General features: G+C 46.4%; 2 protein-coding genes across 4 annotated transcripts in view; one reads left to right on the top strand and one right to left on the bottom strand.

The window, feature by feature from the left end:
• The window catches only part of Szt2 (SZT2 subunit of KICSTOR complex), a 47,161-nt gene extending 42,313 nt beyond the window's left edge, over positions 1-4,848 (bottom strand). The window contains exons 1-3 of the mRNA XM_057783515.1: positions 4,775-4,848; positions 1,032-1,157; positions 195-368 (exon numbers count right to left, since the gene is read on the bottom strand). Of these exons, the coding sequence (XP_057639498.1) occupies positions 195-368; positions 1,032-1,157; positions 4,775-4,801 (327 nt within the window). The 5' untranslated portion in view covers positions 4,802-4,848. The remainder of the gene's footprint in view (positions 1-194; positions 369-1,031; positions 1,158-4,774) is intronic.
• Positions 4,849-4,936: 88 nt separating this feature from the next.
• Positions 4,937-24,381, top strand: Med8 (mediator complex subunit 8). Of its 3 annotated transcripts, none has more exons than XM_057783625.1 (8): positions 4,937-4,998; positions 6,694-6,812; positions 7,483-7,627; positions 8,210-8,350; positions 8,531-8,612; positions 9,120-9,368; positions 10,279-10,339; positions 23,879-24,381. In XM_057783625.1, exons 1-8 carry the CDS (start codon positions 4,993-4,995, stop codon positions 24,063-24,065), a joined length of 990 nt encoding a protein of 329 aa, XP_057639608.1. In that variant the 5' UTR covers positions 4,937-4,992; the 3' UTR covers positions 24,066-24,381. The 3 variants fall into 3 exon arrangements, with proteins under 3 accessions (XP_057639608.1, XP_057639609.1, XP_057639610.1); XM_057783626.1 differs by lacking the exon at positions 23,879-24,381 and adding an exon at positions 10,697-23,868; XM_057783627.1 differs by lacking the exon at positions 23,879-24,381 and having other exon boundaries at positions 10,279-23,868.
• The last annotated feature ends 73 nt before the right edge of the window (positions 24,382-24,454 follow it).

Below are 24,454 nucleotides of genomic sequence, written 5' to 3'. Positions count from 1 at the left end.
TTCCAGGGCTAGCAGGACCCTTTTCTTATGGCTGACTGTGCCGGTGGACACAGAATAGGTTCCATTCCGAACACCCACCATCCACTCACAAGCTTGTCTTTTCCCATGAAGCTGAGGTTGTTTCACTTTTCCCAGCGCTCTCTCTCCTTCTCATTCCCATCCCGTCTTGTTACTATTTCCCTCAAACCACTTACCACGATGCCAGTAGATGGGCTGAGGTCCAGTTCAATAACAAAACGATACTGCCAAGCCAGGAAGGTGACCCGGGTGGAAGGGACAAGAAGGAAGGGCCTTGGGACCACTGGTTCATCTGGCTGCCATCCAGGGGGCAAAACACTGAGGACTTCCAATTCCTGCTCAGACTGAAGCTGACAAGATGGAAGAGGAAGAAAGGGTCGTGGGCAGGAGGGATGACTGCACACTGGTCAAGAAAGCTTGTGCTCTCAAAGAAAACCCCGTGTCAGGAGGCCCACAGCCACCTGTAACTCCAGCTCCAGGGTATCTAATACCCTCTTCTGGTTTCTATAGGCACCTACGTACATGTGACATACACTCACACACAGACAAATTTTAAAAAGTTAAAAGAAGAAGGCTGAGAAGAGTTCCCTCTCTTCTCTGAACCCCAATTCAGTCTGGCTGTAGCTATGAGGCTGCAGAGAACATTCACAACCTCTTTAGCATCACTGTCCTCATCTGCAAAGCAAACGATCCTAACATCAACCAAAAGTGCTGCTATGCCATCCAAGGGAATCCTGCACAGGAATGCTTCCAAGACCTGCCTCCTATATCCAAAATGACCCTCCACTGGCTCCACTTTTTCACACCCTTTGCCGCACTAGCTAGAAAATGTATGAGCAAATTTCCCGTAAGGAAGCACTTCACAGGAAAAGCCACTGCCCCTTCCAGCCTTAGAGCTCTAAGGAAAAAGAGAGAGAGAGAGAGAGAGAGAGAGAGAGAGAGAGAGAGAGAGAGAGAGAGAGATCCTTCTGGGCCATGCCCTCACCTCCCACCTGTCAGTCACTAGGACATACCAGGAACTCTTGGGGTGTGGCCTGAACAGTTTGATGCAGATGATTAAGGAACCAAGCCAGGCGAACATTTCGGGAGATTCGATAATCTTTTTTCATTAACAGAAACACCTGCCCAGCTTCTTCTACCTAATGAGAGAGATAAAGGAAAAAAAAGAGGACATTGAGTGCCCAGTATATACACATCCCATGCAAGCAGCCTGTCCAAGGAGCCTACACAGCAAGAGGAGAGGCAGCAGAGCTGATAGCTATCCCTGCCGTCATGAAAAGTGCTACCGACACAGACCACCACATCGATGAAGGGAACTTACCTTCTATGGTGTGTTTTCACAAATGTTTACATGAGTTTCTCTTATAAACCCAGAAGCTCCTAAAGGTAGGAGAGTTGCTTTGTCCTGCTTGTATGCCCCTGGGCTTGGCAAACATTTACATGAGACCCAGTAAGTATCCGATCTGCTACATGAACACTTGCCAGTAACCGCCTCAGTCTTATGCACAGCAGACACTGAAGAAGCCTTCATTGAATGGTTTAAGATTCCTGAGCGAATGAAGCCTCCTAGGTGATAGCTCACTCATGTCAAGGTCCTGTGGGTCACATTCTCCACTCACACGCCGACCAACTGCCAATGCTTTAGTTTCTTTCCCCTGAGCCTTCAGAGGTGGCCAGTCCAACAGCATCCTTATTTTTCTACTATACAAATCCCTGCCAAAGATGAGTCTGGACATCTCATCCTCCGTCCACACATACACTATGGCAGCTGTACTCTCACAGGAAGAAACCGATCATTTTGCCAAAGTGGTAAATTTTAAGAAGCTTGACTTCTTGGTCAGCAGCCTTTCTAACCCCTCCATCCCTGTTTTTTCACAACCACCCCAAACCTGTACTCCCAGCAGAATGACTTTACCTATCATTCACAAAAACTGAATAATTACCTTAACTATCATATCATTAAAAGCTGAATAAGCGCCGGGCGGTGGTGGCGCACGCCTTTAATCCCAGCACTTGGGAGGCAGAGGCAGGCGGATCTCTGTGAGTTCGAGACCAGCGTGGTCTACAAGAGCTAGTTCCAGGACAGGCTCCAAAACCACAGAGAAACCCTGTCTCGAAAAACCAAAAAAAAAAAAAGTAAAAAAAAGCTGAATAAGCCTGTTAATGGATATAGGATGTGGTTTTATGACAGCAAGAAACAAAGCTGCCTGCTCCTGTGTAGGATCCTAGGAAGATGGGATGGTGAAGGTCCGGTAGAGCTCACTACATGAGATGCTCCGGATGGAGGGCAGTGACCAGTCACTGCATTACTGAAGGCACATTGGGGCACTCAGCTTTACAATTCGTAACCTTTCTCTTGCTCTCAATGCTGTTCTGAATGACTGATGTCTCCAATGCTTAACTGAAGTCTGGTTCACCTGTCAGTTCTTACAGAATCCATCTTGAAACCAGGAATGCCTGCCTAGCTTTCTGGGAAAACCTCCCCTTTATCTGTGATTCTTTGATTCAAACATTTCCAAAACCTCCTAAGGTGTCATACATCCAATATGTACTTTATCAGCACCAGAAGGCTAGCTTAATTTAAGCAGCTGGAATGTTTTTCAGAGTGGGCTTCAAACACCAGCTGCATCAGAATTACCTGAGCTATTTATTAAAATGCACACTTGATTCCTGGGTACCACCAGAGACCAACTGAATTAAGAGCTGAAGGAGATTGACAATCCACATTTTAACTTGCTCTCCTGGGCATTTTCCCATATCACTGTTTGAGAAGTGCTTTAATTAGTGATGTTTCATAGCATTCACATTCATACGGAGCTTCAAGACCTCAATGCTAACCTCCTGGAGTCTGATGCGCATAACTTTTGAAATAGCCTGATAAACAAGACAAAGCAGGCGCTTGGCGTCAGAGCCCCAGATTCTAATGTGTTCTATAAGATGTTACGCATGTGACCTTGCAGGTTATTGAAATTTTTTCCAGGCTTCAATCTCCTTAATAGCTAGATAAGATAAGGATATCTTTGTAGGGATACTGCAAACAGGGGCGTAAGAACAATGGCAGAGGGAGGCTATCATTGTTCAGAATATTCACTGAACTCTACATCCCATTTACGCCAACCTGAATAAAGTGCTGCAGGCTCTGTGCTTCCTTTTTCCCGCGTTTTGTTCTTGTATCTTTGAGATAAAGGGCCAAATTATCCTCTAACCCCTTTCTAAAACATGTGCTATCTTCCTACAACATAATGTAGATCCTTCCCTCCTATCCTGAAGCCTCTCATCATTATAAATCTGAACTTCTAGCACAATCTCCACGTGAACTTCCCTCTCCCCAGTCTCAGCCCCCTTACCCACCACCACAGTAAAAGCAGGCAGCAAAGTGTTAAGAGCACCTTGGACCAAATGCTGGCTCTGTCAGTCTCTGTTTGTGAACAGGGATAACAAGACTGACTATTTCATAAGGATTGTACCTGTACTAGATACTTAGAGAACTTAAACTTCCTGAATTCCACCTTACTGTTTAATGGTCAAATATGCTATCAAACCTGAAACATCCTCATTTGCTCCTCTGACACACCCGTTGCGACCCAATGTTCATTTATTCCTCAAAGCTTAGGAGGAGATCAGTCTTACACTCTGCATTCACCTGACACGCAGCACAACTTTGGGTCCAGAGCAGCACTCCTCTCTCTTGGGAACCTAACAACTCCAAACATCGTTTTGTCTTCTTGGCATTCTGTTTCTAGACTGCTCATTTTTTTTTCACATGCATAGTTTCTTCATCACATTCACGCAGCCATACACGTGTGCGTACTCCGACATATGTATACAGATATACGTGCTCTGTGTACACACGGAAAAGCACACGTGTCATAGTGCACACATGGAGGTCAGAGGACAACTGGTAGGTCTAGAGTTAGATCATCTATTTGGGAGTTCCAGCCCTAACACTAGCTGTGCAACTGTGTTCCTTTTTAATAGCTGTACCTCAGTTTCCTGAAAGGGGGGTGATAATGGTGCTTACCTTATAGGGCGGAAAGAACTGGTAACAGTTCTTTCAGTCAGAATGGTGGCTGACACGTAGTGGGGATTATACAAGCAGCCATTACTCTTTGCATCATTTCACATATCCATCACCCTTCCCTCCTAAGTAGTCTGGTATGGTTCTGGACATTCTAGTCAAATCTAAGATTTTGTTTCCTTCTCAGATCCTTTAATTCGGCTAGAATGAGTAATTCTAAGGTATCTTAGCATGATAAGGCACCTTGCCTGCTCTGATTTTCGGTTTTCTGCTCTGTATAAGAGAATAAAAAATGCCAGATTCCTGACATGAGTCCTTCGCATCTAAGGGGTGCCTCATGTAACTTAACTTGTGCTCCCCAAGCCACATCACAGAACAAAGATTTTTATAAAGAAGGAGACAGGATCTGGGAAGTTAAGACTGCTACGATGGTGGCAGGGCTTTTGCAAAAGCATGGATGCTAAGGAGGAATCAACTCGTGCTACTGATTGCATTCCAGCTGATGAGATGCAAAAATCCGCAAAGTCGGTCAGCTTCGGTGTGACCAATGAAAACCGCAACTATTAACCCAAACACGAGTTTTGTCGGCACCATTATCTCTAGGTCTGTGGGTGGGAGACGCGGACCACGATGACATTTGAGTAAACAAAACAGCTACGGCCTCCTCGAGGCTCCGGAGGGTGGAGGCTGCTACACGCCTGCCCTCGGGCCTCGGCCCCGCGCCCGCCTGCCCCTCACCTCTGGCTCCGGGCGCTCCGAGGCCATCACACTGCCCTCCCGCGCCGGCCCGGGCCAGGGAGGCTGCTCCACTCCTGACCTCTGACCCAGCTAGCTCGGAACGGGGCAGGAACCGGAAGTCGTTGGGCGGGCCGCGTTCTGAGCTTTCTGATTGGTGAGCACAGCCGGCAGTGCGAGAAACCGGAAGAGGAAGTGATTGCGCCAGCCCGGCCGTGGCAATGCAGGTGAGAAGCGGGCTGGGCCTCCCAGCCCCTAGCCACAGGTCGGGAGGGTGGACAGGGTGACTCTGGGAAGTTGGGGATGTGAGGAGAGGGCAGAGGCTTCGGCTGTTTGGGGAAAGACGGCGAAGCAGGAAGGGACGAGGACAGCTGCGGGAATTGAGCCCGCTAACGCGAGAGAGTCAGAGACCTGGGGGAGGCAAGGCCGACTTGCTTGTCTGTGTGAGAGGGTCGAGAAAGTAGTCGACTGGCCCCAGGCCTCGACCCTGGCGTAACAAGGCTTCAGAAGGGCTGAAGAGATTGTGGGCCGCCAAGGACGAAAATCAAGCTGTTTGTAATCCGAGGCTGTGGGTGAATCTAACCCCTTCAGTCACATTGTCGGGTTTGCAAATCAGCTTTGTATCATTCTTCCCAGCTTGTACCCAGTTGCTAAGGGTGGAGAAATGGGGTAAATAGACCACAGATGGTCAAACGGAAACCCTCCGCTGACTCAGCATTTAGAATTGTCTAACGTTCAGAAACAATGTGTTGGTTACCTCGCCTTTGTCTTTGATTACTCATTTAGTTCGTTGCACCTGGTAGTCCTACAGTGCAGGTTTATGGGTCACCCGAGTTTACGAAAGAGACACTGGAATACTGGCACAGCCATCCATGAGCACACATTGACTCAGCAAATGCTAAGGATAGACGACCCGTTGGGGAGGGGACTGCAGAGCTGGTATTCAGAGAAAGCCTCACACATCTAGGCAAAATGTGAGCATCTCCAGATTGTGGCATTGACAGTAGCTGCGTTCACAAGGCAGAGAATAATGGTGTATGTACCTGTACTACAGAGGCACCCATGGGACAGTGAACTTAAGGAATTCCTTCTGACCTTAAGTACCGATAGCACTCCTGCTATCATGCCTAACCTTTCTAAAATGTACTGAACTTCTGAAAGAAATGTGGCAAGCCGGGGGGGGGGGGGGGTGGTGGTGGCACACGCCTTTAATCCCAGCACTCGGGAGGCAGAGGCAGGTGGATCTCTGTGAGTTCAAGGCCAGCCTGGTCTACAAGAGCTAGTTCCAGGACAGGCTCTAAAGCTGCAGAAAAACCCTGTCTCGAAAAACCAAAAAAAAAAAAAAAAAAAAAAAAAAAAAAGAAAGAAAAAGAAAGAAAGAAATGTGGCAATACCAACCCCACAAAATGACACAATGCAAGGATTCTCCATATGCCCAAGGAAAGCAGCGTTAATGACAGCAAGCAGGAGTGTGGTAGGCAGACTCTGTCTATTTTCCAGAAAAGGGCTAGGCTTAGAAAGAAGATTGGGCTTGGGCTTGAGCATGTCCTACTGCAGATCCAAGAGAAGGTTGGCTTTTAAGAGCGACAAACCTGAGCTGGGAGAAGAGAATGGAAATGAAAAGATAAAGGGTAAAGGATACAGTGCTAAGCCAATTTTGTTTTGAAGGCAAAAAAAAAAAAAAATCCATGAGGTCATAAGCGGAAGGGATTTAGGCCTGGTCCAATGTTCTTATTGAAGGACCATCGTGTAGGAGGATAGAAGGGATCAAGTTGGCAGGAGGACCTCAGGCCAGGTGAACAGGTTGAAAGGTCTGAGGGTTGATGCTGTCAGTAACCCAAATACCAAGATAGAAAACAATTTAGCCTGTCTGTGTGTCACACTCCCTGGTATCTGAGTAACCCAATGTCCTACTGATGCAGAGGGAGGAGAAGCAGCTTGAGGCATCATTAGATGCACTGCTGAATCAAGTGGCTGATCTGAAGAATTCACTGGGGAGTTTCATTTACAAGTTGGAAAACGAGTATGACCGGCTCACCTGGTAAGGATTGCCAGGACAAGCTGGGGAGGGAGCCATGGGTGGTGGGGCCAAGCCCCCTGGCTGACAGGACATCTCCAGTGATGTAACTATTTATCAGTTTGCAAATATCCTTTTTGATTTGGAAAGAACTAGGTTGCCCAACATTGACAAGTATAGTTTGGTTTAAGGCCTCCATAGCCAGGAAGTAGAGAAGTGCCCAGTTTCCCAACCCAGGTTGTTTCTAGGTTTTAATTCTTATGCTTTGACTTTTTTGGTGAGGAGGTATTCCCCCAGTGGAGGGCCATTATAGCTATATTCATGCTGTATCTCCTTCCACAGATGTGGCTGAATCTGAGATCTAACCTACTATGCAATGGTGGATTCTGTTAGGAGGCTACAAAGGAGGCTTTTGTACACCTTAAGAATTTTCAGTTACCACAGTGTAACCAGTTTCTGTTTACTACCACTCCCAATCCCATTCAAACAAGTTACTTTTTTCAACATCTATGTCAGAAATTGAAAGTGTGTTCCTCTGTCCTAACTCCGTCCTTTCTGCTAGCAAGTCTGGTTCTTGCCCGCCAGCCCTAGGGCTCTGAGTCTTCTAGGCTGAGTCTGGGTGTTCCCGCACTGGGAACTTTCAGAGATTACTTTATAGGGAAAAGTAGTTCTGATGACTTCTTCCCACCCCCAGGCCCTCTGTCCTGGATAGCTTTGCACTGCTCTCTGGACAGCTGAACACTCTGAACAAGGTCTTAAAGCACGAGAAGACACCCCTGTTTCGTAACCAGGTCATCATCCCTCTGGTGCTGTCCCCAGATAGAGATGAAGACCTCATGGTAAGAAGAAAGGATTAAACTTGGGAAACAAGTTAAATGAAAGTCTAGAGCACAGTTGTTGATTGGATCCTCTGTATAGCAATGGAGAGTGAGGGCTGCCATCTGAAAGACTTGCTTTTTTATTCTTTTGGAGGTGGGAGTCACTCTTAAACAATGCTGTGAAAACCAAGGCCCATGTCATTAAGTCCATGACCTGTTTTTCCAACATCTATATCAGGCAAAAAAAAGAAAAAGGGGGGGGGGGCTGTTCTGCTTGCCTGTGACTTTGTCCAATCAGTCTTTAAAATGTGGGGTTGGGAATTTAGCTCAGTGGTAGAACAAAGTCCTGGTTCTGGTCCCAGAATGGGGGTCGGGGTGGGAAATCACCAAAAACCAAAACAAACAACAAAAAGAAAGTTATGGTGTGGAATTTAGTTTGCCCGAGTTCTGACAGAGTGTGTGTGAAAAGACAGTGCCATGGGAAGCTACATTTGTACCTCAGGTTGTGTTGTCTCTGAAAACGCCGTTTCTTGTGGAAGGGAAACTGGGTTAGAGTCAACTTTACTTGAATAGCAAATAGGATTAATACAATCTGTGTTACAGCGTCAGACCGAAGGACGAGTGCCTGTTTTCAGCCATGAGGTCGTCCCTGACCATTTGAGAACAAAGCCTGACCCTGAAGTTGAAGAGCAAGAGAAGCAGCTGACAACAGATGCTGCCAGAATTGGTGCTGATGCAGCGCAGGTTAGACTGAGTCACTGCCCTGCTGCCCCATCCCCATCCCTTCATAAGAAACAAGGCTTTACCAAGCCTGTGTAATAGGGGTATGTGGTTGGTTACAGCTAGGCTGCCTCTGGAAGAGCACAAGGAAGATGTTTCCCCAGAATCATTACTAATCTCTATATCAATTCATATGTGTTACAGAAGCAGATCCAGAGCTTGAATAAAATGTGCTCAAACCTTTTAGAGAAAATCAGCAAAGAGGAACGAGAATCAGAGAGTGGAGGTAAGGAGGGATGGTTGGCAGAACAGAGGGGGAGCTGTACAAGATCACTAGAATAGTAATAGTAATCAGCATAGTGGTGAAGTAAGGATAGAAGAATAAACTGCTTGGCCTGGCAAGATGGCTCAGTAGGCAAAGGCACCTGTTGCCAGGCCTGACCTAAATTTGATCCCTGGGACCAATATGGTGGAGGGAAGAACCAACAAGTTGTCCTCTGACCACCACACACAAAATAAATAAATGTGATTTTAAAAAAGAAGAATAAACTGGCAAGGAAAGTGTCTGTATCCTATTAGTGTTTTGTGTCTGAGATTAGCCTTAAAGCAAATGGGAGAAATACACAAAGTGAAAATTAAAGATAGGTTTGGGGGACAAAGATAGCTCTTTGGGGTTGGAGGAATTCTAGTTTTCTCTGTAGTCAGAACTTGTGGTCATCACGGCCCTCCAGCTGCTGGGTTTAGTCCAGAGTTGAACACGCACACACTTCAGGGTTCTTGGCTTTTTCTTCAGGTCTCCGGCCAAACAAGCAGACTTTCAACCCTGCAGACACCAATGCCTTAGTGGCAGCTGTTGCCTTTGGGAAGGGGCTATCTAATTGGAGACCTTCAGGTAGCAGTGGTCCTGGCCAACCCGGCCAGCCAGGAGCTGGTCCAATCCTTGCAGGAGCCTCAGGATTACAGCAAGTTCAAATGGCAGGTGCTCCAAACCAGCAGCAGACAATGCTCAGTGGAGTCCAGATGGCTCAAGCAGGTCAACCAGGTAGGGTGACATGGGCTAACTATCCAGGAGTGTGGGAATGAGCTAGAGTAAGCCTTCTTTAACCCTGGACCTGGAGATTTTCCTCCTTTTCATTGCTACTTAGAAGACACTTGGAAGCTTTGCAACAAGTACCAGAGAGTGAAGAGAAGGACTTGAATAGCAAAAACTGGTGTTGCCTTTTACTTCCATTTCAGACTTTTGTCTCAATTGTCCTATTTATTCTGGATGCTAGTGTGTATCTCTTCGGTAGAGAAATAAGTGACCAGACCTTGATCAAGACTATTTGGTAGATAATTAAGAATCAATGCCAGGTGGTGGTGGCGCATGCCTTTAATCCCAGCACTCAGGAGGCAGAGGCAGGAGGATGTCTGTGAGTTTGAGGACAGCCTGGTGTACAAGAGCTAATTCTAGGACAGGCTCCAAAGCTACAGGAAAAACCCTGTCTTGAAAAAAAAAATCATCAACAAGCTGGCAGTTTTCTGGATCTGCATGGAATCTTTCCTTGCCCCTGTCCCTTGGTCTTGGTTTCCTGCCGTCTCTCATGCTCATTTTTACTTACTGTGAGAGCAGTCTGGAGGGGTTCATGGAACAGCTGCCTAGGGAAAAGGACAACTAAAATAGCAGAGAACACAGTGCTCTACTTGTAACATTAAAAGACAGGCCACATGCCTGTCTTTTCCAGACGTAGATGATGGATGAGCAGAAGTCCACGGGGGGCGGGGAGTGACCGTTCAAATCCTCCTCTCCTTTCAGATCTTGATACCTTCAGTGAGGGAACTGGCTGAAGAGCCACAACCTGTAATCTCTGCCATCCAGAGTCAGAAGTCACAGAAGAGATGACAGGATTCTGAGAAGCTGCATTTCTGATTGATTTATTGTGAAAGTTTACCTTTCTTTGTGTTACTTTTAGGGAAAATGCCAAGTGGGATAAAAACCAACATCAAGTCGGCTTCAATGCATCCCTACCAGCGGTGAGTGTGGACAGCAGCCTCCACTCTCAGGTGATCCGTGCCGAGTTGGGCAATGAAATTATCTTTTACTCAAGGCTTACGTAGATAGGTACAATGAAAAGAACACAGGCTTTCAGCAACAGACAAATCTCAGCTCCTCTGTGAAGAGCTGTGCGACCTTGGGAAAGTGACCTAATTTCTCTGAGCCCAGGTTCTCATTTGTAAATGGTCATAATACCTACCTCATAGGGTTGTTGTGAGGATTAAAATGAGAAAATGAATGTAAAACACTTAGCATGGTATATGAAATACTGGGTCTTGAATAAATGATAGTTATTTTTTACCTTTCCACCCTGCTATTTACTGTCCTTTACCCAGAATGCGCTGTGGTTGATACAGCTCAATGACAGTGGTGCGCTAATGGAGACAGGATCAAGTAATCCAAAGACCATGGCAGCCTGCATGTCTTGAAGGTATATTTTTGCTGTAGGCTCTCCTGCCCAGGTTCCATCCTGTTGGCTCCATCCAGGCTGCAGGTGAAGAGGTTTCTGGGCTGGGACACCGTCCACCAGGTCTGGTGAAACTAGTTCTGCTTTTACCTGGAAAATAGGGAAAAGTACCCATCTTTTACCCTACCCTGCCTATGAAGATGTCTAGGGAGCAGTAGGTGGGAGATTTCTTAGGAAGGGGCCCTGTCAGGCAATAGCACAGATGAAATACCATCTTCCTCCTTTGAGACAAATTGTACTTCACACTGTCGTTTGTCACGGTTGCCTTGTCCTCACAGTCAGTACTCCCTGTTTCTGTCCTCTTCCATGGCACTCAATGTGTGGCTCAGATAAAATCCAGATTGAAAGTGGGAAGGGCACAGCCCCATCCACCTTGTCTGCTTTTGGAGAGTTGAAGAACTGTCCAAAAGGACAGGCAGCCATGTTGCCTTTCTCAGCATTCTTTCATGGGCAAGGGCAGGGATTGAGTCAGCAGAAGTGGGCCAAAGGGTTTCTTTGTTCAATAAAGTTATTTAAATTGATTTTCACTGACTCAGGGTTGTCTGATTCAAATTTATGAACAATTTACCAGGTAATTCTAATTCACCTTAAAGTATTCCCTTATCTTTAATTTTTCTTTATTTAAAGATCCAAAGAGTTTCTTCCAGCTGCACTGTTGGTGTTCTCTCCTGCCACACACTAATGCTTTGGTCTTTGGTCTTTGTTAAACAACATTCTACCAGGCTGTGGCAGCAAAGGCCTGGAAAAGTGGTCCTCTGTTGCTGGGCTATGGAAACATGAGTGGTGTTGACAAAGCTAATTGACCACAGAACACTGTACCAGGGGAGTCCTGTCATCTGCTCTGAGGCAATGCCAAACCTTTCTCCCACTTAAATTGGCCGGGTCATTAGCCCATCCAGGTGTTGTTTATCTTCTCATCTTTTCTCTTCCCACTAAATGTCAAAGCTGACTGGGGTATTGAATAGAACTCTAGCTGGTCTTTTCCAGACTCTCAGAGTATCTTCCAGTGACTGCTGGCCTTTGCTCCACCTGTAACCAACCCTGGGAGTCTTTGTTGTCCCAGCTAAACTGACTTCATTCCCCCCATACTATTGAAATGGCTTCCTTGTCCTCCAAGAACAGGAATATCTTCCTGCTGCAAGAGGAGCATTCAGGGCCTCACCTACATCTCATGCCCTTAAGCAAACACTTTGGTGGTGGAGGCACCCACACCTCTCTTAGTTGCTCTGGTAGCACATACTGTCATTTCCACCGCCTCCTCCCTCTAGAGCTCCAGACATCTCAGCATACAAATCTGCTGCTCTCCCACTTTGGGGCTCATCTACCAGTTCACCCCACAATGGAAAGAATGTCTGGAACCCCTACTATTTGCTCTCTCAGGAGGAATGTATGTGGAGTTGCCTATGGAAAAGAACACTGTTTACTTGCTCAGATTTGGGTTGTAGATGACTTGCACTGTTTTAGCGTTCCTGTTTCTAACTATCGTCTGCTGCACTTGGGGCCCTTGGCCAGAGGTCTGCTCCATTGTCTCCCAGGTTTGCTCTGGGATGGAGAAAGCAGCAACAGGTGTGAAACTTCACGTCTTCCCACAGCAGTTTATCCCACTTTGGAATCCATGTCAAGCCCGACAAGGTTACGTAAGACCTTTCTCTCTAGCTCTGCCCTGAGGCTGGAATTCAGCCATTGCTGATTGCCCTGGCCACCTATTCTTTCTCTTCTTCCATTGTAGAATTGCTGTCCTACTTAGCTGGCTCACCACACTCAACTCTTTTTGGGGACCATAGCTAAGATGGATAGGTTGTAGCCAAGTGTCCTTGTAGCTTTGTCGAGCGCCAGCACTCGGACAGGCTGGAGAGGGTGAGCCACCTCTTCGCCTGCTGAAAGGAAGAAGCTAAACTCGGCAGGAATGCCCCCAATGTGAGGCCGAGCCCCTTTCCACCCCCTCCACACCTCCCCCAAGCAGCTGGAAACAACCTCTCCCTTTGTCTGAGTTTCTTGTACAGAATAATCCTCCTTATGGACAATGTATTCTCTGTGTCTTGTGGACACAGGAGCCGTGTGCGCTGATCCCAGCACTAGGCAGGACGGAGGCTGAAGCCTTCCAAACGCCACCCTGCTCAGCTCCTGATCGATGTCCAGTGGACTAAGAGTTGGACATTTTCCCTGTGTGTCCAGATTGGAGTAGCAGCAGAGCCTTTTGTGGCTTGTTGCTGACCAGTAGTATGACCAGGAGTTGTGCTCCCTTTTCTGGTCTGCCCTGAGTGTTAAGCACCAACTTGTAGAGGTTTGATGTGATTGCTTCCTCAAAGTCAGGAATGTGCAGGGGCTAGCACTTGGAAAATGATAGGGACAGGAAGTGAATTTTCTGGCAGGCCATGGTGCTCCATCGTGTCACTTGGACATCAACATGTACTCTAGTCCACAGGACAAACTTCTTTCTTTAGCAGGCTCTGTCTGTCCTGTGCCTGACTCTCATGTGTCACTGAGGCAGAGCCTTGGTCCCTCTAATGCGGTCTTTTGTTAAGAGCCACATGCCCTCAGAATGTGAGCTACTACTTGAACACTTCCCAAGCATGGCAGAGACCAAGGCTGTTGTGTTCCTTGTGCCTCCCTTACCTCACCCAAAAGACCCCAGTGATATTTCTAAGCTAGGCAGTTGATGTCGACTCCAAAGGCCACTTATGTGTACTTTCTTTTTTGTTTTATTTTTCTTACTGCATAGCTGTGTCACATAAATAGGGCAGATTTCCTAAATTCCTCAAGCCCCTAATAGCTCCTTCTAACATTCTTTGTCATGAGCCTTCTTCTAGAGTAGTGATTCTCAACCTTCCTAACGCTGCGGCCCTTTAATACAGTCCCTCATGTTATGATGACCTTCCAACCATAAAATTATTTTCGTTGCTACTTCGTAACTGTAATTTTGCTACTGTTAAGAATCATGTAAACATCTGTTTTCCAGTGGGATTGTTCGACCCCCAAAGGGGTCTTGACGCACAGGTTAAGACCTGCTGCTCTAGCCCATGTCCCTGGCGCTCTTCTCTAGCATTCGTGCCTTTCTCATGAAGATGACCCAAAGAGGTGGTGAGGTAGCCAGGTGTGGTGGCGCACACCTTGAATTTCAGCACTTGGGAGGCAGATGCAGGCAGATCTCTGACTTTGAGTCTAGCCTGGTCTACTTAATGAGTTCTAGAATAGCCAGAGCTATTCTAGTGAGAATAGCTAGTGAGACCCTGTTTCAAAACAAACAAAAGAGAGGTGGTGAAGTGGCTGTGGATTCGAAGTTAACTTCCCACTCTCAAAGGTCTTTCTCCTCTGGACAAGATAAATATATGGAAGGATTTTTTTTTCAGTCCAGATTATATTTGGTGTAACTTTGATAACCCTACCTACTTGGCCTATAGTTAACACAGGTTCTGTATGTCTAAACTCAGTCATCCCTCCCCTCATGCCTGTTTCCCAGTTTTCCTGGAAGCAACATAAGCCAGGAATATGGGAGCACCGTGAACTTTTTCTTACACGTTCCCAGCTACCTCCGCCATATGATAGTAACTTCACCTCCTGAACCAAATACAGAGTGCCCTGAGTGGCTTACCTTTCTACTTCCTGCCTCTCCACTGCCTCCCTTGCTCTCACCCCACCTCCCTAGTGTGTGGTCCTTTGGATTGCTGTGTTTTCTCACAGTCTATGTGGAGATCATCTTTTATTCTTTAAGCTAGTTTCTCTGGAGTCCCCCTGTTTTCACGGCCTGGTTAATGATGTTTTAAGAGTCTTCCATAGTAGAAATCTTTCTCTGACTCTGTTCTTATGTTACTTAACCTCTCCGTATCACTTGGCAATGCTGACTATTTACTTTAAGTCTCTTTCCCTGCACTGGCTTCGATCTCAGCCTCTTGTTCTCCCACCTCACTGGATAGCCCTCCTCAGCAGCTTCGGGACTTCTGAACTTATGCCTTCTCGATTGCTGCTCTTCTCAACGTCACTTAACCCCTTCTTAAGCTACCTACCTTCCATATGTGCACATCCTTTTGTGTACAACTCAAACAAGTGTCCTTTTCAGCTCAGATCTCTGTTGAATTGCAGGTTGCTATTTTGATATCCCTGGTCCATTTGACCCACAGTTACCACAGGTTCCAGGTGTCCAAATCCAGTCATCCTTCTTTCTCCACGCTTGTTTTTCTTCTAGTTTCCTTGGGTATTATCTAAGCTAGGGACAAGGGAGCACCCTAAACTATTTCTCCCACGTGTTCCCACCTAGCTCCCCTATGTCCAATACCAAGCTCTGTCAGTTTGTGTCTCCACAACACCTAACCCATTCGCACTCAGCTGAGCCTCTGAAACACTCCCAGTGAGAATATTATTCAGACAGTCTCCCTACATCTGGAAACTACAGCTTCTCTTCCCAGAAGCTGCCATGTCTTTCTAGATTACAGATCTGATCCTATTATTCCCTTGCTTAAAATCTTTTTAACCGTTTACCCCTGGTATTTCTCAAAGTGGGGTTCACACATCTAGCAAGTTGGTAAAAAAGCCATAGAATAAAACTATCCTGGAATTTATTATTTTTGTTATTGTTATTATTATTATTAAGTCCGGGTTTCTCTGTAGCTTTGGAGCCTGTCCTGGAACTAGCTCTTGTAGACTCAGGCTGGCCTCAAACTCACAGAGATCCGCCTGTCTCTACCGAGTGCTAGGATTAAAGGCGTACGCCACCACCACCTGGCTATCCTGGAATTTTCATTTTACTTGATGGTAATTTAAAATGAAATGGAACTCCTGTGTGTGTGTGTGTGTGTGAGAGAGAGAGAGAGAGAGACAGAGACAGAGACAGAGAGAGACAGAGAAAGACAGAGAGACTAGGAATTGAGCCTAGGGCCTCATGCATAATAGACAAGTGTTCTGTACCAAGCTCCATTCCCAGTTCTCTTTTTACTTTCGTTTTGGTAAGGGGGTTTCACTAAATTACCTAGGCTGGCCTTGAACTCACTGTAGCCCAGGCTGGCCTTGAATTTGGGATCCTCCTGCCTCAACCTCCCAAGCAGCTGGGATTACCATCCTGTACTAACAGGCCCAGCCAGGCAGTCAGATTTATTAAGAGAAAATAAGATTTCAAGGAAATCTGGACTAAAGGGCTTCAGACTACGTGGCAGATTTCCTGGGACTATTTAAAAGTGGCTCACAGTTTGTGGAAAGGCACGCAAGTCTCTTTGACCTAGTTGCCTGCCTTCTGGCTTATTTTGTTGATTTGCCAGCTGCTTAATTCTAAAAGCCATACAGATGGCCTGGTATGGCTAGTTCTTTCGAGCCTCCATTTTTCTCCTACTACACTTTGCTTTATCATCCTGTCTGATAGTCAGCCATGTTTCTTTTGGGGGAAAGGGTTATTAAACTGGATTTCATCCAACTGAGGCTGGCCTAAAACTCTTGGCAATCCTTTTACCTCAGCCTCCTAATCACCATGCCAAATTCCCAATCAATTTTTAAAACTGGGCTCCAATGAGGCTTTTAGCACCCCAACCTATCCCCAATTCAGTGCCACTCCCACCAAGAAAGGTCACTTACCTCCTTTTATGCTCCACGCTCCACTTTTGTACCTTGTACAGACGTCTTCTAGTTCCGCCTGCCCTTCAAGGTCAAGCACCCTGAAGTCAACTTAACCTGTTAGAGTTGAGTCACAGTTTTTCCACCTGAGAACTTCACGGTCTTTGAGAAGATAATGTATTTCTGGTATCGCATAGCATGTGGCTACCTGTGGAAGTGTTGCTTTTATTTCTATTATGATTCAGTTTTGGAGTGGTAATATGAAATAACTTTGATAAGCATGGTGGTACATGCCAATAATTATGGCACTCGGGAGGCAGAGGCAGGAGGATTGCTGTAAGTTCTAGGCAAGCCATAGCTACATAGCAATACTGTTTAAAAAAACAAATAAGAAGTACAGATATAGACATATGTATATTTGTGCATATAAATATATTTGTGCATGTGTATATATTTGTGGTGTCACATTGCTTGAATTTAAATCCTAGTCTAGCTGCTTACTAGCTGTATAGTGCTGGGACATCAAAATATGTGTTCTGTTTCCTTATTCCAGTAGATATTCTAGAAGGTTGTTTAAAATGGTGTCTGACAACAGGAGAACCTTGATACATCTTAGCTATTCCTAACTAGAAATCTGCTCCCTGAAGTTACTTGAATAAATGATTGACCAGTTCCTCTAAGAGGCCATAAACTCTTCCTCCTGCCACTCCTCTATGCTTATGCCTAGAGAGCTGCCCTCAGAGACACCCTTGTATGAGTTTTATTCCCAGGGTCTCCTTAGCAACTGTACAGAGTTAGCAATGGAACATTTTTACACTGAGCTGACTGATACTGTGAATCGATTTTGTATCTAGTTTTGTGACTTATTTCTCTCACTTAGCCGTTGCTTATGCTCCTCTCTGAAGCCCCAGTGTGGTCCTGAATTATGTCCTTGAAGAAGCTTCCTCACCTAAGATGTTCTTTTTCAAAGTCTCTGAATGATGTCTCATCCCTGTCTGAACCAGCTAACAACTCAGTTCAGTCTTCTGCCCCTAAAGGGGGCTCGTCATCACTCAGATTCCTCTCCTAGCAGCTGTGATAAGCCCCTGCTTCAATTGTCTATACTTCCAAAGCACACGCTGGGCTGAAGGGATTACTGGGTATCAGAGCCAGAGCTCCATGGTCCCGGGTCTGTCCCTCCCGCCACACTGGCCACTGTTCTTTAGACATTGGTCCATGGCATCCTCTACCATTCTCACCACTTTGCTGTAAATGCTCTCAGCTGTAGCCATCAGGACACTGGGGGTGGGTACTGCCCCCTTGGCTTAACATGCTCTGCCCACTCAGAATGTCATCCTCCTTCCTGTCTCCACTCCTTGTTCACGCAGTGAGCAATTCATCCTTGCAGTTTAAATGTCACCAGTCCTGAAAGCTTGTAGTGTGTCCCCCTGAACATTTGACCACCCTTAAGCAACCTTTCTTACATCCTCTACACAATTCCATTAGAGCAGCTTTTATTTTATCGCAGCTAGTTCAAATCCTAGCCCAGACACTCACCCATTGTCTAATCTTAAGACAAATTGTTTCACTTTGAAGAACTTCAGTTGCCACCTCTGTGAAAAGGAGCTTACTTTGAAGGACACTTTCAGCCAGGATACTGAAGTTTAACCCGTTAAGTAGCTATAGCTATACTTTTCGACGGGATGCAGTCCAGCCTTCTTTCAAGTACATACACGGTCCTTAAGGCAAATAGCAATCAAATGCTATTATTCTCTTATTCTCTCTCCTAAGAAGTCAATTTTACCTAATTAGACAGTTTTGATTACAACATTGCAATTAGGCTATTTTAACTTAAGAAGAGAGAGGTATGTGGGACAGAGTGTTAGCTGTGCAAACATGAGGATATGGACTTGGATTTCCAACATCCATAACCACGTGTGATATCAGGTTGTGAGGTCGATGTAGGAAGGTCCCTGGAGCTTGCTAGTCAGGCAGTTTTGTCACTCAGTGAGCTCCAGGTTCAGTGAGATACCCTTCTCAAAAAGTAAGGTAGAGAGTTGGAGAGTTGAGTCGGTGGTCAAGAGCACTTGTTGCTTTTGCAGAAGACCAGGGTTGGATTCTTGGTACCCATACTGCATCTCACAACTTCCTGTAACTCTAGTTCCAGGGATCTGCATGTGGTGTACATACATATGTACAAGCAACACACACACACATGCAGAGAGAGAGAGAGAGAGAGTCAAAAATTAAAAAAAAAAATAGACAGCCATAGCAGAGGACACCAGACATTGATCTCTTGTCTCCACATGTGCACCCACAGGACCATGCATCCACATACGTAAACACACATAATTACACAAGCTCAAAAAAACAAAAGAAAGAAAGGAAGGAAGGAAGGAAGGAAGGAAGAAAGAAAGAAAGAAAGAAAGAAAGAAAGAAAGAAAGAAAGAAAGAAAGAAAGAAAGAAAAGGAGACCCACCTGCACTTGAGCTGTGTGTGGTTTTTAGACGGGCTTAGGGTCTCCAAGTTTGTTCCCTGCCTCTGCATCTCTCCATTCTGCTTCATTGGGATCCCTCTCATGGAAGAACTGTAGATTTGCCAGGTTAAATGCTATGAAGAGCTTGGATCTGGGGGATGTTGCGGAAGACATAGAAGTAGTAGGTGAGGAATGCGTTGAGAGAAGTGAAAGCAGGGACAGCCCCAAACTGGAGCTGCCATTGTATGCACTGTGCGGTGCCACCTCTAGAGAGATCCTTGGACCTCATTTTTCTGCATTCACAGTCCTGGGCTTCAGATTGCCTGTGATGTGTGTCTCCTCACCTCAGCCTCGGAATGTCCCAGACTGCATTCATGTTCCGTCCACTCCACCCATGTTATAGGGCTTGCATCAGGCCTGGGTTCTCTCTGTTCTCTCCACCACTGATGTAGGCCAGACATGTGCCATATCTGTGCCTCTGAATAGGTCCCCGTCAGTCTCACTCCCTTCTTCTGCTTTCTTTCTGATACACACTTACTGCGGCAGGTTTGTCCGTCAGAGTACTAGATGGACCATGTCAGTCTTTTTATTATTTTTTTATTTTTTTTTTACCATGTCAGTCTTCTGCTTAGAAATCTTTAAGGGCATCTCTACACAAACAGCTCCTCATTTTATTTTTTAAATCCCAAACAATTCATGACTTCAGGCCAGTCTCCATTTTTACCTATGTGAGTCACCATATCTTTGAGACAGAGTGTCCCTTGCAGCTCCCTATGCCTGTCCTGTGCTTTCCTGGGTTCATTCCTTTGTATGTTTTCCTCAGCGGTGCTCACTACATAACCTTGAGCTAGTCTTCAACCTCTCTAACTCCCCGTTTCCATCTAAGACCTGATGGCAGTGCTGACATTACAGGACTCAACCGTAAGAGCAAAAGAAAAGTACCTGGCCTCAGGCTGTTCAGAGGAAGGACTGAATAGAATGGAAATCTCTCTGCCATTCTTGATCCTTCTCACAGGTCTTGCTAATTCTTTCTCTTCCTCCCTAATAACCTGCTCTGGTTTGCTCCCTAATAAAAAAACCTCTCCTCCCTCCTCAGTGTTCTTCTCCTCCCCAGTCTCTTCAGTTTCATGCACACTGATTGGAACCCATAGTGCATGGCACTGGCTGCATGCCTATCAAACCTCATCTCTCGCCATCCAGGGCCTCGAGCACACTTTCAGATTAGAGATGAAGATGAGTGTTTGCATGCTGTCTCTCCCTTTTGTCATCAGATGCCTTTCTAGTCCTGGCCACTTTAGCCAGGAACCAGAAATCTGGCTGGGGCCCAGGGCCCTGCAGAATGATTAACTGGAACACCCTTCACCCACATATTTGCTCCCCATACCTTACAGGTGTAACCCCCTCTCTGCTTCTGTCTGGTGCTGTATGATAGAAGTACCCTTTGTCTTTCACAAGATGGGGTAGGTAGGAGCTTGATAGTTCTCAAGAGGCTGCCTTAGAGAACCCTGAGTCTCCCACAGTCTTCCTCCACTGTTACACTCACTCATAAACATCTGGTATACCTTTTCCCACTTGGCACTGCCATTCCTGCTTCTCTGATCCTTCTTGTACTTTTTTCTTTTGTGCCCAAACAGCTTCACTCATGTACTAGAGTTGGTAGAATTCATACAGGTGGTGGCTTTCAGGCTGAAACACAGGGAAAATGTCATTACTTCTTTTTCCCCTAGAGCAGTGGTTCTCAACCTTCCTAATGCTACCACCCCTTAATACAGTTCCTTGTGCTGTAGTGACCCCCAAACATACAACGATTTTGTTGCTGCTTCATAACTGTAATTTTGCTGCTGTTATGAATTGTAGTGTAAATATTTGCTATGCGACCCCCAAAAGGGTCCTGACCCACAGGTTGAGAACCGCTGCTTTAGGGAAAGAGGACAGAGAACATTTCCTTCAAGAGCAGTGAGTAAAGAGTGAGTCTGTCAGGGTGGGACTGAGAATGAAGCTGCCATTTCACTTCCCGGGTGTCAGAAAGGCTCCTTTAAGGGAAGGGACTGTGGCTGTTGTAGCAGTCTTCCCCACTTCCCTGGGATTTCATTCTCATCTGTCTTGTAGGCTCAGATCTTCCAGTGTGTCAGCCTGCTCTGATTTGGTTTGCTTTCCCTCTCACCTCCAAGACCTTCCATGTAGCTTCCTTGCAGATCCCAACCTGTCCCATAGAGGTCCACTCTCCTAACCTAAGTTCACTGGAGCTCATATGTACCTGCAGTCTCAGCACTCAGGGAGCTGAGGCAGGACTAGAGAATTCCAGGCTAGCCTGGGCTGTAAAGTAAGGGCCTACCTTTTTTTTTTTTTTTTTTTCTTTTTTTGGTTTTTCGAGACAGGGTTTCTCTGTGGCTTTGAAGCCTGTCTTGGAACTAGCTCTGTAGACCAGGCTGGTCTCGAACTCACAAAGATCCGCCTGCCTCTGCCTCCCGAGTGCTGGGATTAAAGGCGTGCGCCACCATCGCCCGGCAAGGGCCTACCTTTAAAGGGCAGTGGGACAGCATTAGGAAGATGTCCCAGACAGTAAAGTGCTTGCCACCCAAACAGGACTTGAGTTTAATTCCTAGCACCAATGCAAAAGATTGGTGTTACTCTGCACACACTCTCAGACACCTTTATAAAAGAAACAAAGAAAAACAAAACCCCTAAACCTGAATCTCTGATGAAGAAGGCCACCATGCACGGTCTCCAGGGTGGGGTCCTCTGTGCCTAGGAAGCCTGCCCAAATGCCTGCCATCAGTACCGTTTCCTATTGCTGACGCTCATGCTCACTGAATGCCTCCCTCACCCTCTGCTGAAGAGAATCTAGTCCTCCTTTATGAAACTCTCAATTCCATCCCAACCTACTGACAGACTTCATGTCTACACATTCAGTCTGTGAGGTGTTTTTCTTAGCCAAAGGCCAGTCTATGTGTGTGTGTGTGTTCCTGGTGGGTCCCATTGTTTCTTTCCATACAGCCTATAAACAAATTCCAGCCCTTTCCTATTAAAAACAACCATTAGAATCAATTTAGAAGTGAGAGGCAGGCACTGGTTCTGAAAGCTCCCCCAGGTGATTCCTGTGCGCATCCAGAGCCAAAAATTATAAGTAGAGACTGGGGATGGCCACACATGCCTGTAATCGTAGCACTGAGGAGACAGAATGGGGCAGGAGGACCTGGCATCTGAGAGCCTGTCTCAAAATGCGCATGCACACACACATGGGGGGGGTGTCAGGGAGGCTGGGGGTGCTCTCTGGGCTGGAGCTCTACTAAGCTACTAAGAGTTTCCAACACCTGCCACATCGTTTGCTTCTAGGCCATTGCATGCTTCTCTGTGTCTCAAAGGCCCTCCCTGACTGTGAGAAACTGTTCCTGAGTGCTCAATTCAGGTGTCCTTCCCGAGAAGCCTCTAAGAATTAACCCCCACCTTTGATGGAGTCCCCACTTCCCAGAGCGTTCATAAGCCGCTGGGTCTCTCTTTGGGAAGGTTCACATGCTACTCTGTGTTGTTCACTTGTGCGTATGTCTGCTCTCCTAGGCTGGGGCTTTGCCAGAGTTCATTATGAGCGGTTTCCAGTGTGCTTTCCTAATGGAGATGGAGCCCCAGGTCTCTTAGTAGGGCTTTCAGAGAAGTACATTGTTTAGAAAAGATTTGTTAAAGAAGTACTCATTAATTCATATGCAAACATGTTGGTGAAGCAGAATGCTAAGCACTGTACATGAGTTCATCTCCTTTAACCTTTGCAGTGATTCCAAAAGCTAGGTACTATTTGTTCCCATTTTTAAGAGATTCCACAGTATATACACGATCTCACACATACTAACTGGATATTTAAACTCAGAACTTCAGAGACAGGCGTGGTCTCAAAGCTGTTCGAGTGCTCATCAAAGACATCAGGACCTCAATAAGCGTTAGCTCAATACTGCTCTCAAGGGAAATAGAAAGATGTGAGTTCTTACTGTTCCCCCACTTGGCTCTGGGTCTCTTACTTTCTCCCTCTTCCTTCCATTGTCCTCTTCATTCTAACATCTAATCAACACACTTGGTGTAGGGGCAACTGAATGACAGGCAGTGGGCCCAGTTATGGAGAAAGAGATATGACTAAAAGATGAGCTTCTCCCACTGGAGAAGGGAGTTGGGAGAGATGCAGAAAATCGCATGAAAGTAAGCCAGATGCAGGATCTGCCTGGAGATCTGACTGCATCTTGTGCTGATCCAAGAGAAAGGCTTGAAAGTTGGAGGCAGTCCCATAGATCAATATATGTTTGTCTGTGAATTTGTGACCATTTATTTAACAAGTCTTTCCTAAACATACATGCAGAGCATCATTCTGAATGCTCTACTGGGAGGTTTCGGATAAGTAGCCATCACGGATGCCCACTGGAAAGATGCTGGCCATTAATGACGGCTGAAGCGCAGGCTGTGGCTTGAGAATGACATGGATAGGCAGAGTGAGAAGACCAGAGAGGCTAGGGGTTTAGGGGATAGTGCTAAGGAGACTGGATTTAGAATTCTTTGCTGTTTCTTGTCAAGAGTAGGTTCTAACAGGTAATCTACAGTGTGCTCAGAACTGTACCCTGGCTTTCACCTCTTACCAAGCTCTAAGATGCCCAGGCCTGGGTAGCTACAGCCACCAGTTATCAATGTAGTATCCCTCTCAGCCACTGCCTCTTCTGGATTCCCCAACGCTACTTACACTCAGCATCCAGGTGTCCAGGCTGTAATTGGAGCATTCTAGGCCAAAGAAAAAGCGATTTCATATCACTGAAACCTGGTCTAATAGTTTGGGCTACAAGGCACGTATGTTGAACTGACAACTGAGTAGAAACCCCCACGCCTGTCCTTCCCAGTCTCATCAGTTTCCTCTTCAGGTCCAGGTTTTCTCTCACCTTATCTCTCTCTAGTGCCTTGTACCTGGACTGTAAATTGTGTAAGTGACAGGACCAGAACTTAATGTGGTTTTGCATTATAGATGGCCGGTAAATGTCTGATGAATGAGATGAGCTGCCTCAAAATCTTGTTTTCTTTTACTTCTAGAATAAAAGTCAGCCTCATTTGGCCTCTGAGATCTACTACATTGAACCACAGCCAATTTCACTTGCCTTCTCCCCCACCCCCACTCACTCCCTTGAAGGCTAGTTTAGACAATGATTCACAGTTTTTGCCTGGGGCCACTTGTATTCTCCCATCTCCATTCCAGGAAATCCTCTCCGTGGCTCCTTAAGCTAGGACTCATCCAAGTTTATAGGTTCTGAGGTATGGTGGTGGCAAGCTGCTGCCTCCCGTTAAGGCCTCCCGCCACCCCAATCAGCCCTTAGCAGGCACAGCTGGCCCTCCTCTGCCCCTGCTGGAGAACACTTGAGGGAATGGTTGAACCCTGGAATTTCCCCGGTGTCTTAAGGCGTGCCTGTCGCAGACAGCAGATGAGTGGTCCTCATGCTGGACTGGACAGAGGTCCGCGAATGAGACCATGCAGGCTGCACGTCAAGAAGGAGCTGGGTGCAGGCCAAGCCACCAGTCATCAGCGGGGCAGGCTGAGAGATGCGAAGGAAGGGGTGGAGAGCTGGGGCTGGGTGTGCTTCCTGCCCGGAGATCTGGCGACCCGCCCCTACT

This window comes from Chionomys nivalis, chromosome 11 (assembly GCF_950005125.1).
Source record: "Chionomys nivalis chromosome 11, mChiNiv1.1, whole genome shotgun sequence".
NCBI classification, from domain to species: domain Eukaryota; kingdom Metazoa; phylum Chordata; class Mammalia; order Rodentia; family Cricetidae; genus Chionomys; species Chionomys nivalis.
The sequence above is the reverse complement of the archived record's forward strand: the minus strand, read 5'-3'. Positions and strand labels throughout refer to the sequence as shown.